The 17,577-nt window shown below is 42.1% G+C and overlaps 1 protein-coding gene across 13 annotated transcripts in view; it reads right to left on the bottom strand.

Moving 5' to 3' along the window:
• Positions 1-12,295: 12,295 nt before the first annotated feature.
• fat1a (FAT atypical cadherin 1a) overlaps positions 12,296-17,577 on the bottom strand; it is a 70,329-nt gene continuing 65,047 nt past the window's right edge. For 3 of the 13 annotated variants that reach the window (XM_075463224.1, XM_075463223.1, XM_075463226.1), the window contains 4 exons: positions 17,256-17,393; positions 15,964-16,023; positions 15,530-15,565; positions 12,296-14,594 (listed from right to left, as the gene is read on the bottom strand). In XM_075463224.1, the coding sequence (XP_075319339.1) occupies positions 13,921-14,594; positions 15,530-15,565; positions 15,964-16,023; positions 17,256-17,393 (908 nt within the window). In that variant the 3' untranslated portion in view covers positions 12,296-13,920. The other 10 variants (XM_075463225.1, XM_075463228.1, XM_075463227.1 and 7 more) reach the window with 8 other exon arrangements.

Below are 17,577 nucleotides of genomic sequence, written 5' to 3'. Positions count from 1 at the left end.
TAAGTAGAGGACCTTGTGCCTTGTCAAAGTTAACACTTTAATAACACGGTTTGCTACGATGTGGAAATTCTCATAAGAGTATTAATTCTTCTTCACCCCTAGGGCTGATAGTATAAAGCAAGTCTATGGGCTGTATGTAAGGTTGTTTTGATTGAAATGTTTGAATGCGTACAACATTGCCCTTCTGAAAAAAAAAGGTAATCGGTCGGAAGAGGCTGGGTCCTTGGTTTAATTCACAGCTGCATGCCTTAAAGCAGACTGCAAGAAAGCTGGAAAGAAAATGGTGTTTCGCTCATTTAGAAGAATCTCAATTAGTCTGGAAATATAGTTTTAATGATATATAAGGAAGCACTTCACAAAGCTAGAACTGCTTATTATTCATCACTGATGGCAGAGAACTAGAGCAATCCTGGGTTTCTTTCCAGCCCTGCAGCCACGCTGAATAAGAGTCCAAGCTCTGTTGAGACTCCTAGTCTTAAACTCTCAGTAGCGATAACTTCATGAGCTTCTTCACCAATAAAATTGCTTCTATCGGAGAAAATTTGTGTAATCTTTCCCATTACTGTCACTGATGTGTCATCTAGTACAGTGGCTTTAAAAGTATCATTAGAACCCGATTTGTGTTTCGACTGTTTCTGTCCAGTCAGTCTCTCCGAGCTAATAACAATAGCTTCATCCCAACCAGACCAGGAGATTTTCCCCTTAATCGACACTTCTTTATTGGACTTGATCAATCTATCTTTGTTGACAGGCTATGTGCCACGGACTGATGCACGATACGATCAATCACAACATTCTGTTACAGAGACTTGAACATGTTATTGCTGATTAAAGAAACTGCATTAGGCTGGTTTATGTCATATTTATTTGATCGATTCCAGTTCATGTAAATAAAGAATCTTCCTTGTACACAAGGGTAAGTCGTGAAGATTCACAGGGTTCTGTGCTTGGACCGATTCTTTTCCATTTATCCATGCTTCCATTCGGTTATCTTCCCTTGCTATGCCGATGACACTCAGCTGTACCTATTTATGAAACCAGATGAAACCAATCAGTTGGTCAGACAACAAGCATGTCTTAAAGACATAAAGACCTGGATGACTCAGAATTTTCTGCTCCTAAATTCAGACAAAACTGAAGTTGTTGCCTCTGGATCTGAGCGCTTCAGGGAGAAATTGACTAGTTATATTCTTACTCTCGATGGCATTTCCTTAGCTTCTCGTAACCTTGGAGTTATTTTTTAACAGAATTTATCATTTGACGCACATATAAAACAGGTTTCTAGGACTGCCTTCTTTCAACTTCGTAATATTGTTAAAATCAGGAACATCCTGTCTCAGAGTGAAAAGGGAGTTCTTTTCGTTCCACTGTCACCTTGTGCATGCTCAGAGCAGGGGATTGGATCAAAGAGAAGTTCTGATGCAATCTAAATTGGACCAATTTGGATTATAACTGCATTACAATGAATATGAGTTTAATTAGCTTGAATTTGGCTGCATCTTTGAAGTGCTTTGAGATGAGATTTGTTGCGGTTCGGCGCTATATAAATAAAACTGAATTGAATTGAGGACTTTTGTTTTGCAGCCATCTCATCTTCACAGTCAACAGCCACTTCAGAATGTTTGGAGACACAGAAAAACACACAGAAAAATACTCATTCATTGTTTTACAGCCACTCTTTTCCAATCGCTGTCCTCCAGAAAAAGTATTTTCAGCCAGGATGGATCATGTGATGATTTGGTAGTTTTACCAAAATCGCCTTGGGGCTTGCTTGGCAGAGCTTCTCTGTCATTTTATTTCACCACCTGATGAGTCATTAACCCCCTTCACAGAGTATGTTCATGGGAGAAAACAGAGAGAGAATGGGGGGACATTTTTGTTTGTGCTTGTAAGCCTGCTGAAAAGGTAATCTCAAAGACAAGTCGATGTCTGTGTATCAAGGCTGACATGGAAGGAAATCTTACATAAAAAAACAATGCAAATGCTGTCCATGAGCACACACTGGGTTGGCAGTAAATACTGGCCCTGTGGCTTTGTTTTGCTCAGTGGGAAGGAAGTAAAGTGGTATAACATTGAGATTTTCGCAGCTGTGTTAGACTGCGATGTCTGTGTTTAAGGGTTATTGAAATTTCCAACATAACATAGCTGCTGATTGTTTTTACAAAGCCTCGCATTCTTCCTCTTGAAGCAAATCCACTAGAATGACAGTGTTTGGAGAGGCTCAGTTATTTTCCATCTATATTATACCCTAACTTGCTGTGCCATTGGTAGCTCCTACTCCCTAACAGTTGTGTTTGCTCGTCAACATACAAAGCAGGAGATCCTGCCAGTGTCTCTCAGTTATGATCCGAAGTTTGCAATAAATTGCAGCGCTGAGCATTGCTTCACTCTGGAGTTCTGATCAGAACACGAAGTGACACGCAAAGTCGAGGAGTAATACAAACAGCACTTCAATCACAGATAATTACTAGCATCCATACTGTTAAGTGGGAGCAAAAAGCTGATATTTCCTTAAGGATATTGGGCTGTCACAACAGAAAATAAAAAAAAATGAAATCTCCTCTTCGACAATTGCCGTTTTGACCAAATGCAAAAGGATCCGCAGGTAAGTTTAGAAAATCCCTGCATGCATTAATTTCCGAGCAATTTCTTTTCTTATTCAGCAGAACTGTTATCATGCATGCTGCCATACTTCATCCTGTAAATCAGCAGGCCGACGCAGACTTTCTGTATCCTCCTTGTCCTTCATCTAATTCTGTTTTTCCCAGCTGAGACTTTATGATCATCTGGTGCAATGAGACTTTAATTCAACAGATAATTGAAGTAAATTATGAATCAGCAATAACAGTGGTGGAGTTGTAAGCTTAGTCCGCACGGCCCAGCCTAAGACAAGTACAATGCAAACATGTAAGAAAGGAAGAGCTATATCTACAGGGGATGCTGCATTTGTTTTTCCTTTCATGCTTCTAAGTAAGCATGTTGCTGCTCCAGGGGTTTCCTTTTGTTAAGATGCCTGTAAAGGGTCAACACGATTCTGCGCTGGCACGGGATGCACCTACTGCATGAGTTTTTGTCCTCAGAGGAACATCAGAGGTATGAGGATGAGACACATGTCTTGTTGTTGTTGTTGCAGTCGGTGCACAGTGAGCACATTTGAATTTTAAAGGTACTGTACTGGGAAGAGTAGTGGAGGAGTAACTGTCATCTTCATAACAAGTACGTTAGGAGGAGCGTTCTCACTTTGAGTCAAATTGAATAAATGAAATGAAAGGGCAGCGGGAGGTGTGCAGCACTGCATGGTTGTATCATACCAAACAGGCTCAAGAGGACTGTTGCCTTTTGTTTTCTGAGTGGAGGAGGAGTAGAAGAAGCAGGGCAAAGGGGGGGGCAGATGCATGGATGACAGGAATAAGAAGGTGCCCCTCCATCCCACATTCATACACACACACACACACACACACACACACACACACAAACACTTCCCTGTATGAGTGGCTCATTTGAGCGGGCTGTCAGCAAAAAACGAAGCAGAGGAGACAGAAGTAATGTAATGAGTGCGGTCTCGACATGGGCCCGGCATGTCTCTGCCGCTTCACTGGTCATCACTACATCCCACAGAGAAACAAGAGTGTATGCTTTTATCGTTGCCTCCTCCTCCTCTACTCGGTCAGTCGTCATGACAACGGCGGAGCTCCACCCAGGAAAGAGATGTGTATGCTGGGAGAAAGAGGATTATTGGGGTCAGCGGTCTCTGCATGTGCCTCTGTCTCTCACGCACATTCACACACAAGCTTTCCCACAGCATGCCGTATGATTGTGCACCAGCACATGCCAGCCCGTCAACTTAGCATTTGACGTTGATGGAGCCAGACATTTGTGTTTTTGTTGTTCATTCAATTAAAAGCCACCCTGGAGATGATGTTTTATGATCGGTATGTATGTTGTGTTTGGGATTTGTGTTGTAATTTTCAGATTTTTGGGGTTGTTTTTTTTTTTTTAAAGCTATTTCTACAGAAATAGCTATTAAAAAAAAGCTGTTATCATGACTACGTTAGATATTTCTTCTCCGGAAAAGTTTGTGGGTTTCCGTGAAAGCGATTAATAAAATATAAACATCAACTTCCACCTTTAAAAAAAAAAAAAAAAAATCGTTTATATGGATCAGACTCCAAAATCGCTAAATCCCCACACATCCCTTAATGCAACTTAAATCGCTTTAGTAAGGCCATCACTGTCAACTAAATGCCTTCATCTCTTAAATTCAGAGCTTAAGGCTTTCTGTCAATTTCATTTGTTAACTCTAACGGGGCTGACATCTATTAATAGTGGAATCAGCCTCGCTCGAGTAATTACATGAGGATTCTGGTTCATTTGCATACTTTCGCTCATTCGCACACGGTTCTGTGCGAAAATCTTGAGCCATCCCCTCGTCATTCTTACTGTCAGGAAAACAGGAAGTAGGTGCACTGATTTCATTCGACATTTGAAATCATAAATAGAAATATGGAATATAATAATAATTTAAAAAAAAAACAGGCACAATTTGAATGAGTTCAACTCAGTGTGAACCCTCTTAGACATAATCACTGATTTTCATGCCAGTTCTTGTGTCATTTGGCATACTTTATTCCCCCCTCCCCCCTTCCCTTCCTTATCAGTGGCTTCTTGACAGCCAAGCTTCCATGAAGACCATGTTGAGGCTTCAGTGTACAGTGGATGAATCAACTGAGGGGGTCAGATGCATGTCTCTTGTCAGGTCTTTGCTGGGTTTTTTTTCCCCCATTTTTATAAAGGACATCACTTTAAAGGGATAGTTCACCTCTTTTGACATGAAGCTGTATGACATCCCATATTAGCAATATCATTTATGAACATTGACTTACCCCCCGCTGTGTCCTGTGAGCCGAGTTCCAGCCGAGTTTTGGTGTTGATGAAGGTAGTCCGGCTAGTTGGCTGGGGCTAAAAAAATAAAGCGTCTTGCTTCTCAAAACAATATGCGTTCAAAAGAGTAATACATTTACATCACAAAATCGTTGTGCAGGAAAAAGTCAGACCTCACATTGCTTGGCGCTATTTTTGCCTCCCTTGATATCAATGCGTTCAGCCACCTAGCGATAGCCGCACCTGTTACGATGTTTACTGCTCGGAAGCAGGGGACTGCTCGGTTTGCTCTTTGGTCTGCATGGTTTACATTGGACGCATTGATATCAAGGGAGGCAAAAATAGCGCCAAGTGATGTGAGGTCTGACTAAGAGGCGAACTATCCCTTTAAGTTACAATTCATCTGTACTCCTTTTTTCCCTCCACAGTTTCCTCAGGTGCTTTTTTTTTTTTTTAGAACATACAGCACATCATGCTATGCAAGTATTTGGCTAATAGTTCTTTAGGAATCACCTTGGAGCAAAAATCATATTCTATGCTGTCAAGCTTTGGCATTTTTAGTTGATACAGCCAAAGAAAAGGGAACAAATTCTGCATCTGCTATAGTTTGAGGGAGAATGTTGTTGAAGGACCCAAACGCAGACGCAGGTAAAAGCAGGAGGCTGAAGGAAGAACTTATAATGGCACAGCAGGAAATACATCAAACTAAAACAGGGAAAACAAAATCAAAATGCTGAGTACATTTTAACAGACTAGACCGATCAGAGTCGCAACAAGATTCTAGGAACGGCACAAGAGATTGTAACAGTGAGGATCTGACAAAGACTAAGTGAAACCAGAGAGCTATACTGTGGAAAGCTTGATGAGTGAATGTGTAACAACTGAGACAATTAACACAGGGAAGCGCATGGAGCAAATGACCAGACATGAGGACTGAGGAAACTGTGGGAGAGAATAGTGAACAAGAACCTACATGACAGGAAAAAAAAGACTGAATACAAGAATAAAGCATAATACAAAAAAAACACGAAATAACAAGAAAACAAGAACCAACCCAGGAAAACTCAACACAAAAACCGAACCAGAACAGAATCTTTGTGACAGGCTGCGAGTGACAAAGTGCCTGAAGACCAAATTCAAAACTGCTACTTTCTAAGTTGTCTGTTGCGTGCACACACATCACTGGTTCAAGGGATGAACCAGTGATGTGTGTGCCCTTTGAACGCTTTTTCTACGTTTGCATGATTAACAAGTCGGTCACAAAAACAATGGATTTTAAATGATGAGCATAGTTTAACAACATTTCATCTGCAAATAAAGGAAAACTTCAACCCTCGTAGAAACTAGCACTGTCTCGTCACACTGCAGTGCATGGAGACTTGTGACGGCTTAAAGTTACACGTCAGCACCGTGGAGGACAAGTTTACCCTCTGCCGACACCATGACTTGAGTGACGATTCCCTCCCCAGGCAAAACAACAACAAAACTAATTCTGTGACAATGTTGGAAACAAATTACTTCAAAGGAGAACAGACATTGAGATCTGTTGGCTTTAGAGTTACTTAGTCCATATATGGCCCTATCATTGATTATTTTTGGATCACGAACTTAAAACCTAACCAACCATTCAACAAAAACAAATGAAAAGCTAACAAAACCCTAAAGATTAGGGCAAAAGCTCCACTTTAGGAATCAGGTCAGTCTTGGCTTAAATCCTTGCGTTTAAGCACCATTTTCTCCTTCCTGTCTCCAAAGTTGGACTTTTGTGCATCGTCATTATAAACTATTGGTAAAAAGAAAAAAAAACCTTAGTGAGGGCCACAGACTGACCTCCCACTATTGGTGTTTACATTCGTCTATTTGAGGTGGAACGCCACACGCCACCATTTACAGTTAGGTAGTAGGTAGTAGGACGATTGCACAGTCGGGTTGTTTTCAGTGGAGGACAAATAATCCAGAAATTTAAAAACTCTAACAACATGAAGCCTAACTGACTCTTTTTTCATTTCCTCGGCTACAGATCATTGATTTAACTGCGGTATTTCTTCCAGTAAGATATTAAAACTGAGCTGAGCCCTCAAGTGATTTCAGTCAGACCGACACTGAGAGCTTCTCAGGCTGCCACCAGGGATTAGTGGACACATTTGCTGCCATTTCAGCTTCCCGTCTGGCTTGAGTCACTGTTGGCTAAAGTCTCTGTAGGGTCAGTGTTAATAACAGCTCTGGGTCTTTTTGGATAGATTTAACATGTCTGAAGGGGTTTGTTACTTTAGCGTGTAAGCAGAGTACTGTGTGCCTGAGAGGGGAAAAAAAGAAAAGTTGTCTTTTTGGGCCTGGATATCTGCCCAGTCATTCTTCAACATAAGTTCTAATTAATGACTGGGCAGATATCCAGGCCCAAAAAGACAACTTTTCTTTTTTTTCCCCTCTCAGGCACACAGTACTCTGCTTACACGCTAAAGTAACAAACCAGCTTCTTGTTCTCTTCTCCCACAAATGGCACTCCTCTCAGACACTTTTGTTGTGCGGGGTAGTCGATATTTGCACACTGTGCAAACAGGGTGTCATGTTTTTTTGTTTTTTTTATGAATATCTATAAGGAACGTAGAATAGGCTCAGTGTGGTGTAATCACAGATTTATCAGAACTCGCTCTTTATTAGCGTCACAGTTGATCAGAAACAGGATAAACAAGCACTTTTAGTGGACATGATGTAAGATTACGCTTACATTTTTGTAATTTGATGCAAATTTATTGTTTGCCTTCGGGATACACAATTTTTTTTTTTTTTTTGTCATTTTCATCTCATATGATGCTTCCGAAGAGCCTCAGCTGACTTTGAGGGGCAGTTTTGCAGGGAGCTGCTAATTTGGATCATTTTTCTTGGTCGAGACTGTGGGTCATTGATTAGAGAGCTACCACAGGCAAGGCGGATTTAACCATATCTGTTCAAAGGGTGCTGCTCAGCAACTGACCCAGCTGACTCTGACCCCAGCGTCCTAACAAGCAGAGAATGTCTATCTGGCTCAAAAAGTCTCCTTCGTGCTTAACAATGTAATCTTATGGCTTGGAGAAATAGGTCCTCCTATACTCTTTGAAGACAGACTTTCAAAGCCCAAACTCACCTCTAAGGGCAGAGGAGGGTGTTATCAAACAGAGCAGCGAGGAGGGGGAAGAAAAAAACATCATGGAGTTTCTGTGCAACCTTTCCAGCCAACTGATGCATGAATTGGACGACTTGGCAAAAATCGTGCTTCTTCACATAGCTGGAAAGAAATTGTGGTGTGCGATCATTTGACTGAACACTTTAAGTCGTCCCTCTGTTTGTGGCCTTCTCAACATCTGTGGCCTCTAAGGCTGGCATATGCTGCCATCTTGTGGCTGTCGGGGAGCACTACAACCTCCCAGTCTCCCAAGTGAAAGCTAATAACCACAACCCCTGAGGCCGAACGCCTCCTTTCCCGCAGAACCGCTTCCCTGACTCCATAATATGAATAATGCATTAGTCCTCGTAATTTATTCAATGAAAGAACAACACCTGGTGCCATTTTCCAGAGTTAATTGGATCCATCAAGCATGAGATTAAGGAGCACACGAATGGCTGCGAACTGGTTCAATTACCGACCACTACTAGCCTGGCTGACGCGTCCACAATCTCGATGAGATGGTGGTCTGGGAACTAGGTGTGCATTTTCTCGTATTTGAGGCGTGGTTTACGAATGCCTAGAGCCGTTTATTGGGCGCTACGAATGTCTATCAAATGACGTCAGGTATTTCCCATGCTGCTTTGCGCGCGATTCATAGCCAATTGTATCACTTATACCAGATGACGACAGAAATTCGACGAGGAAGAAGAAAAAAATGGAAAATAAAAGTAAACTTGCGCTCTAAGCTACTTAAACTGACAACAAAGTAGGCCTATATGCTATATTCTACATGAATTTTTATGTTGTAGAGTTGTGAATTTATTTTAATAATGGAGAAATTGAGCAGCCTTGCTTTGTTGTCTACAGTAGTAGCTCAACCCTCATCTTACTTTGAAGCTCCCAGCTCCCAGAAGTGACGTCGACGTAGCTTTAGCAGCAGAAAAGCTATCAGGCTTGTGTTGATGATAATAATAAACTCCTGGACTATGTACAAACTTCCAAATGCATCGTTTTGTGAGTACAGACCATATTTGTACTACTGTAGAAGTTTGGTGTCATGACATGTGATTCTAGTGTGGTAATTTTGGAGATACTGCCAGGGTCCGTTAGCGCTTGTACTAAGCTATTCGGGATAACTCAGTAACTCAGCTGATGTTCAGCCAATATCGGAAAAACTTCGGGTGGGCTACTTGGCTGGATGTCACGGTTCAAATGACCCTAGGGTGAATCTACTCCGAAACACTTTCTAAGGCTGCATTGAACGGTAACGTTGTGTCCGCTGTCATGTTGGATTAACACTCTACAAGCTTCGGTGTAGCGCATAGACGTCGTCATCGTCTTGCTGCCGCCCCCCCCCCGTTCTGTGATTGGTTCCCAAACTCTGGCAAAAATAAGGGCGGTGGTTTCCAGGCTGACTTTGCAGTGAGAATGAAATCGAGCGCAAAGCAGCATGGGAATTCCCAGGCTAGACCACTACCCGAGTTTGGGAGGAACCTCTCTCTCTGTTATATCTCACAAACTAAGGAGCTGTTTCACTCAGCATGTGAAACCTGAGTGCCGCCTCTGAAGATGTTTTATATTCTGCAACCCAAGCGAAGAGAGGATAGTCTATTCCCACACTGAAAACTAATGGGGCCACAGAACAGACTCCTCTTGGAGTGGGATTGGCTTGGATTTAGGTACTACATCCTTCATACTCGGGTAATTCCAGGCCATCTGCATAAATGTGAACCCCTGATGTTTCCGGGAAAAAAAACGAGGATTTTCTAAGGGTTCTCCTTAAAGAAATGGACAAAAAAAAACAACAACCCCCACATCCAGATCAGAAACAAGGATGCAACTAAGGCTCAAGTTCCAAAAGATGATCATGCAATACAGTGTAGATCATTAAAAAGGCATCACTGAAGAATGTTTAAGGGTTACTCTGTTTTAAAAATGCATTGCTGATTTTCTATCCTCCTTCTGTGGGAGGTTCGACTAAGGTACTCAATTATTCCAAATAAATGAATGTATTAACAGCAAGAAGCCTTTCTATCTGAGGGCTGCTGACATCATCAAACACCTTTTAGTAATGATTTCTTTACAGTTTATAAGTTAAAAGTGTTTCTTATTTCAAAATAAGCTGTCAGGTCTAACTCATACTTTCCTCTTTATGGTCGCATCTAGTTACTTCAGCACAGTGATTCTTGGCACCGGTGCTTGAGATTCAGCGGGCGTTGGACTGCTCTCGTGACTGTAAAGTAGGGAAATGACATACAAGTCTGGACAGTCGTCAGCCTCTTAAAGCCAGTGTGGAGTGACTCCGCTGTCCTGAGTCACTGGTCAAAAGGTCATTCTTGCTCCCCCAGGAGGGACAGCAGTGAGTCCTGTGGAGCCATGACCGGATCAGCAGAGCGCAGAGAGCCCGTGGAACGACAGAGTCAGGATCCGCGTGAGTCAGCCTGTAGTTGGGTCATAATGTGAGGTTCTGTGACCATCCTCTGGCAACAATGTTTTGATGATTGATTTGACCTCTATGGACCCTTTAGAAAAGATTTAGCCCCCATGTCCCTCCCAAAAATCCCGGCATTTTGTGCTAGAGAGCCAAATTCAAAATGGCGCCCGGCGCCATCTCTAAAAAATAACTTTTGATCTGAATGACCTACAATCATGTATGAAGGCACTTTTTCATACAAGTCAACCGTGAGGATTCCAAATCTGACATCATTTTGATATTACAACTTTGTTTTGACCGCGAAATTCAAGATGGCTGCCATCTAGTACAGTGGTTCTCAACCTTTTTAGGCCGTTACCCCCCAAAACAATCATATTTGGACTGGGGACCCCCCAATGCCTCGCATTGTGAGCAGTGTTGCCAAGAAAAATCAAAGAAAGTCGCTATCGGCTCTCTGAAAAGTCGGTAGATGACGTCATGACGTTACGTATGACGTCACAGCGTCACGCACGACACTCGGCTGATCTCTAGAAAACGTGCCTACATGGAATAAAAAGGGAAATTTTGGAAAAGTCGCCCCTTGAACAAATGTAGTTTGAGTGCATTATTCACTGGCCTTTTGTTAATATTATTATTATTTTTATTTATATATATATATATATATATAAATTATGTATTATATTTTTTATTTTGCTTTTTAACAAAAGTTAAGTTTTCTATGTACTAGATCAGTGGTTCTCAACCTGGGTTCATCGACACATTCAGCAGCGGGGACAGCAGGGTAAGCTTGCAGAGATTCTATGTAAACACTCTCGTCAAACACTCAGGCAGATGTGACTGTGACTGTACTTAAGTAGATTTTCCAGGTATCTGTACTTTACTTGAGTATTTATTTTCTGATGACTTTTTACTTTTACTCCCTACATTTATGAAACAAAAGTATGTACTTTCTACTCCTTACATTGTGAAAACAGGCTTGTTAGGGCGACGCTTCAGAAGATTCAGAGAAGCAAGACATTCCCCATCCATATTTAAATAGAGTTATTCGTTGTTGTCGGCTCCAAAAAGGACTCGTGGCGGATGCGCTGTGTCCTGTGTCAACCGGAAAAAGTTTTTGCGACCCAACTAAAGACCAAATAATACTGGTCTGTTTTTATTAAGAGTGGAAACATCCAATATGGCTTACTGGTCATAACTATTACTGATTACAGTTTGGTTGTGCTGCAGTGGAAAAAGAAAACAACCTGTAGTATTCAGAGTACCAAAGCTGTTATCCAGATGCTCATGCAGTACCTCTGGTCAGCTCAATCTTGATTATTTTGTCCGAATTTTTTTTCGTTTGACAAAATTATCAAAGGCCTACCGTACCAAAACATGCACGTTAGGTTAAATGGTGTCTCTGAAATTGTCCTTAGGAGTGAGTGTGAGCGTGTATGGTTATTTGTCTCGTTTGTCTCCGTATGGCCCTGTGATGGCCTGTCCAGGGTCACCCGATGACCGCTGGGACAGGCTCCAGGCCCCCCGGGACCCGACCGACGGATTCAGCGGGTATAGATAATGGATGGATGGATGGAAAATGATCAAAGGATGTTTCATTAATTTTTACTTTTACTTTGAAAGTACATTTCAGAGCCTTTACTTTCTTACTTTTACTCGAGTAAAGGAGTTGAATCAGTATTTCTACTTCACACAGATGTGTATTTTTTTACGCATGCATCTGTACTTCTACATAAGTACAGAATATGAGTACTTTTGCCACCTCTGCACTCAGTGTGTTTTGAAGGTCCCCTTCATAAAAACAGAGCGGGAACAAAAATGCAGACAGACGTGAGACATTTCTTTTGTTTTTTAGGAATAATTTATTGCCAGTAGGAAAGCGTGAGCTTGGGGCAGTATTCAATAAAAACCTTAACAAGACCATAGCATTGCTCAGACACACACAGACACCTGAAAAAGTCACGTGTCCATGGATAACTCTGCACTATAAATATATTGGGTCCCATTATCTTGGTGGAAAAATAAAGAGGTTCCAAAGTCAAAATGTACAAACAAATAAAAAACACGAGAATATGCAGTCGTTCATTGAAGACCCTTTTTGAAATGAGCAAGAGACAATAAACTTCACGAGTACACACCGTGTTCGGGACAGCCGCGCTCTTCTTTTTTTTTTTAGTGAATGTGAGCACAGTAAGGCCGATGTCATGCCATTAATCTCTTTTTTTATTTTATTGAAAATAAAAGCATAGAATATCTACAAAACCTAGTAAACTTTAAATCAAACTGTACATTTAAATTTACACTGAAAATGAAGACTTGTATAAAAACATTTTTCTTGGTTTTGTTTAGAAACAAAGATCTTGCCATCAATGATTTATTTATTTTTTTCTTCTTTTTTTTCATGATACACATTTTTTGTTGTTTCTGTTGTTGTACACTGAAATGTTGATCCTTCAGACGATCCACTTCCTCTGTGAGATGAATGTTCCTTAAAGGGGACATATTATGCTTGTTATTCTGCTGGGATTCGCAGCTCTACTCGTCGTTTATGCGACGGCTCAGTTCATCCTGCCTGAAACGAACCGGCTAAGCTCTGTTTTTACTCACTTCCCTAACAGCCGCTTTAAGGAAGCCTTCAACTCTGAGCACTGCCTCGTCTTCCTGCAGGTGTGGGAGGCCTGACGGCAAACTGGCCAAGATGGCAGCGACAACACGAACGCAAGAGTAGAAATCTGCTGCGACAAAGATACTTAGTTACAGTTACTTAGACAAAGTTACAGTCGTTACTTGTTGCATAATGCTGGGTTTAGCCTTTCAATCACAACATTTGCATGTGAGTGAATACGACTGTGGCAACATGCTATTCTGCTGTCGTCAAACAACTGAAAGTCTTTATACTTGAATGCTACAGTACATACAGACGCCTCTCGAGTAGAAAGCCTTACAGAAATGTGTTCATAGATTTGCTAAGAAGACTAGTTTAACTTTGTGGGCATATTGGAGAACACAACCATATAAGGAAACTCCTCAAAGCTGATATGAGCTTGGCACTTAAGTAGAAAAATGGGGAAAGAAGTCTGAAGCCGGAGCTTTGGGCTCACAGGGATTACCTTTGCATATGTTTATTTCATTCTTTAAAACTATCATCTAATTTCATCAGAACATCTGCCAGAGAGATATAAGATTTATGTTGAAACAGCATAATACGTCCCCTTTAAAGCAATGGTACCGGCAACTCAAAGGGGTAGGAGCTGAACCAAGCGGGCGTGAAGAGGCTACAGAATCACTCCATCGTCTCTTATTATTTTCTCTGGCCTTCGCGGCCAGTCTCAGCCCCCGTGCATGTACCGTATGTGTGCCGTGCTCTTTCCTGTGTCCACATACTGTGCGTGTTTAGTGTCGGTGGTGTGTCAAGGGCATAAAGTGGAGCTGTGGGTTCAGGCACTTTTGTTTGGATCCAGTGTCAGACTTCAGTGTGCTGTTGGGAGTCCAGCGCCGGGATGGCCAGCCGCTCAAAGTGGCCCTCATCGCCGCTCTCGTAGTCGCTTATCATCACCTCAGACTCCTCGCAGCATGCCGACATGTCCGAGCATGAGGCTGTGGATGTGTACAGAGACATGGACATGTTGTCCAGAGCTGAGGAGTCAAAGTCCCGACTACAACCTAAAGTGTAGCCTCCTCTGTAACCACGAGTGTCCATGGTGGAAGCAGGGGTAACGGTAGCAGAGGTGTTGCTGGCCCCTTGGCCGTCAGTGTCGCCTCCTTCATTTGGGTAGGAGTGATGCGGCAGATACTGGTTAAGGCTGTAGAGCTGGGGCAGGGCCGGGCGCTGGCGGACTGCGCCGGGGGTGCCCGAACCAGGAGGGTCCAAGTCTCTGCAGAGTGGCCGTAGTGTGTCGCATCGGTCGCCGTACTCGGGCAGAGGTGGCGGCGGCAGGTCATCGTTTGCGGGGAAGTCCTCTGGCGGAGGAGGGAAATCACTCTCGATGTCTAACCCACCAGGATAATAATCAGTGTCGATGGCACTCGGGTCATTGTACGGAGGGGCGGGTGACTCCACAACCTCATAATGTGGAAACTCCTGGATTTCAGGAAGCTGAACACTTGGCATCCAATCAGATGTGTCCCAGTGATATCCTGTTTGATAATAAAAGACCAAAGCATAAAGGTACATGTTAGCGCCCCGCAGGAAAAAGCAATGCATCACATCCGGTTAATAGCGGACAACAAATGCCACAATGTTAATGTAAAAGGAAAAAAAAAACAAAAAAAAACACACCATGCAAAAGCAACAAGGGTCGAAGTCAAACCAGCACAACAAAGGTTTAACACTGTTGTTTTACAACTTTACACGCTTTTACACACAATTAAAAACACAGTCAAACAAAACAGAAACCTTTAGTCCTGTACCCTACTTCCAAATATTTTTGATAAAGGATTTTTTGAGCTCAGGTATATATCCTTAAGTCTGCGCGATCAAATGTGACTTTGCAGTAATAATGGTCACTTTTAGAAAGAGTTTCGCAGATATTAAGAGGTAGATTTGGAAAAAACAGTTTCATGTCAAATAGAAACTAGGTTTGCACTTCATTACAGCTCCCTGTATGAGGCAGTCGGAGCAAAAGAACCTCAAACTGCGACTTCACTGCGACTTGAAAGAAGAACTTCACCGATCCAATCAGGTCTTAAAATCCCATGGGATTTTTTTGCTGAGTCATTCTAAGGTCTAAGAGTTTTAAAAATAGACTTTGTGAACACAGGTACATAAAAACACAAAGGTGAATATTTCCAGTTAGTTACTATGCAACACCTTTAATCATCCAACATAATGTCAGCACCAAAACCATGCAAGGGAGTGCTTTGGGGGAGATGGATAATCTTACAAAGACAGACACAGCACTTTATGAAGCCACTGCCGTGTAAAAACACGCAGAGTATCACACCGGCCCCAACTTACAGCGGAGGCTTAACACTCATTCGTTAGGCTTTTAGGATTAGGGGTTAAAAGTTAGAGGATGGGATCGGGGGGGGACACCAGTGAACATCAGGCAAACAAAGATGAAAAAAGTCACCTCTTGGGTTCTTGAGATCATGAGCCAAAAATGACTCTTAATACGAGGCAATAAGGAGGAGAAAGAGAAAGAGAAAGTCACATTAAAACCTAAGTGGAATAAACAGTCTGCTGAGAACATAAATGAAATGAGGACAATGAAACACTGAAGGGCACATAATGAGTGACACGTACATTAATGCACAACGGCTTTGCCATTTTCTTAAACAGACAAAAGCAGGGGTGAAATAATCAGTGCTCAAACATAAAGGCAACACTTAAAGGCTGCCTGTTTCATTTTTCTATTTGCACATCCCTTCAATTAGCAGCTAAACATAAAAAATGAGCAACTAAGAATTGAATGAGCTTTGTCAGAGTAAGATAATGGCAGCATTACAGCCTACACATCCCAACACCAAGGACAAGACTACCAGCAGATGTTCGCTGGAAGAGTACCTTCTCCTTCCACCGTGTCAATAGCAGGGTTGACAAGGTGGATTACTGTCACTATGGAGGCTTGTGAAAGGTAGAAGATGGGAGAGTGGGTGAGAGAAATCTAGCATTAGTACAGATGTCTTTATCATTTATAAAGACAGAGATAAAAAAAAAAAACACATGGAATGTGGTGGGAGTGACGACAACACAAGCGACACTTCCCACAAATCTCAGTCCTTGTTGCTAGGCACACTTTTTTAAGTCTATTTTACATCAACACTGAGTGTCGGAGGGAGTTTTATGGTAGTGGATAAGACAATGTCAGAGGGTAACACGGTGGTGGTGTGTGTGGGGGGGGTGGGGTGGGGTTCGACAACATGGAGCTGGAGGGTGCCATTGACAGTACAGATGGAAGAATCAGTGAAATTCCCCAGAGATGTGAACACATTTCCAACCAGATACGCAGAGAAACGCCCGTGCTTGTTCAAAAACAAACACAGCTCGCTTGAAATATATATTCCATGTGCGATTCACATTCAGGTTTATTCAAACGTTTGAAGGTGTAGGCGAAGGGTTTGATATGAATGGTGAAATTAGGTGTGACATGATGAGGAAGTGGGAGAACTTAAAATAAGTGTCTATACCCTTCTGAAATGTTCCTGGGTGTTTGCTTGAAACATCCGTTTGTAGCTATATTAAAACAAGCAAAAAAAAAGGGAAACAAAAGAAAAGAAAGCAGCATGCATGTCATTAAAAAAGAAAGTCAATGATCTGATGATTGATTTGATGAGAAAGTCATCAAATCCTTTTTTTTTTTTTTTTTTTAAATAAAACCCATTTGAGCTTGGGAGTGAATGAGCAGGTAAAAACGTGGGCCTGAATGGTTTTTGTTTCCTTTTGAATCAATCCCTGGAGAATTACACAGCGCCGGCTTCCGTCTGTACCAACAGTGATTGAGGACTTACAGGCTGGACCCCCCATTTAAAACCTTGTTCTGGATCGGTGGACTGATTTGATCCATATGGGAGCTGAAGCCCCGCAGCAAAGAAAGAAAGAAAGAAAGAAAGAGAGAAGACACATGACCCCACAGCCACGGCCGGGCCATCATTTCTGAACGTGCAAAGTGAAAGTGTTAGCATTTAAATCAACGCGGCACCAAAAGAGAAAGGCAACTGTTGCAACATCCTGCAGGCCGACCACACCACAGAAAAGAAATAATCATTATCAAATGTTACGAAACATTTTTCAATTTATGCTGTCAGCTTAGTTTTTCCTCCCATGGTTAAAGGACAAGATGGAACATGGCAGCGTACCATTGTCGTCACAGGATTCTGACTGGAAAGAGCTGAGGGAGTGGACCTCCGACATGCTGCCTCTGGTGCTGTAGGGCGGACAGGCGCTGTCCTCCACGGGCTTCTTGGTCAGGCAGGGGTCCAAGTCCACCACTTTAGCTGGAAGACAAAGCGTTTTGATTTAGTTCTGTGGAAATTAGCCAGATTTGAAATCCACAAACTTTCTCCTGTCAGTTCTTTTTTAGGTGGTGCATTTTTCTACATTTAACTTGCCAGAAAGGTTTATCAAGCCTTATACTTGTGGCAATATTACAATATGAGCCGAATATGTGCAAAGTTACAG

Source organism: Odontesthes bonariensis, chromosome 4 (genome assembly GCF_027942865.1).
Source record: "Odontesthes bonariensis isolate fOdoBon6 chromosome 4, fOdoBon6.hap1, whole genome shotgun sequence".
NCBI lineage: Eukaryota > Metazoa > Chordata > Actinopteri > Atheriniformes > Atherinopsidae > Odontesthes > Odontesthes bonariensis.
Note: the sequence above shows the minus strand (reverse complement) of the source record. Positions and strands in the feature narration are given on the sequence as shown.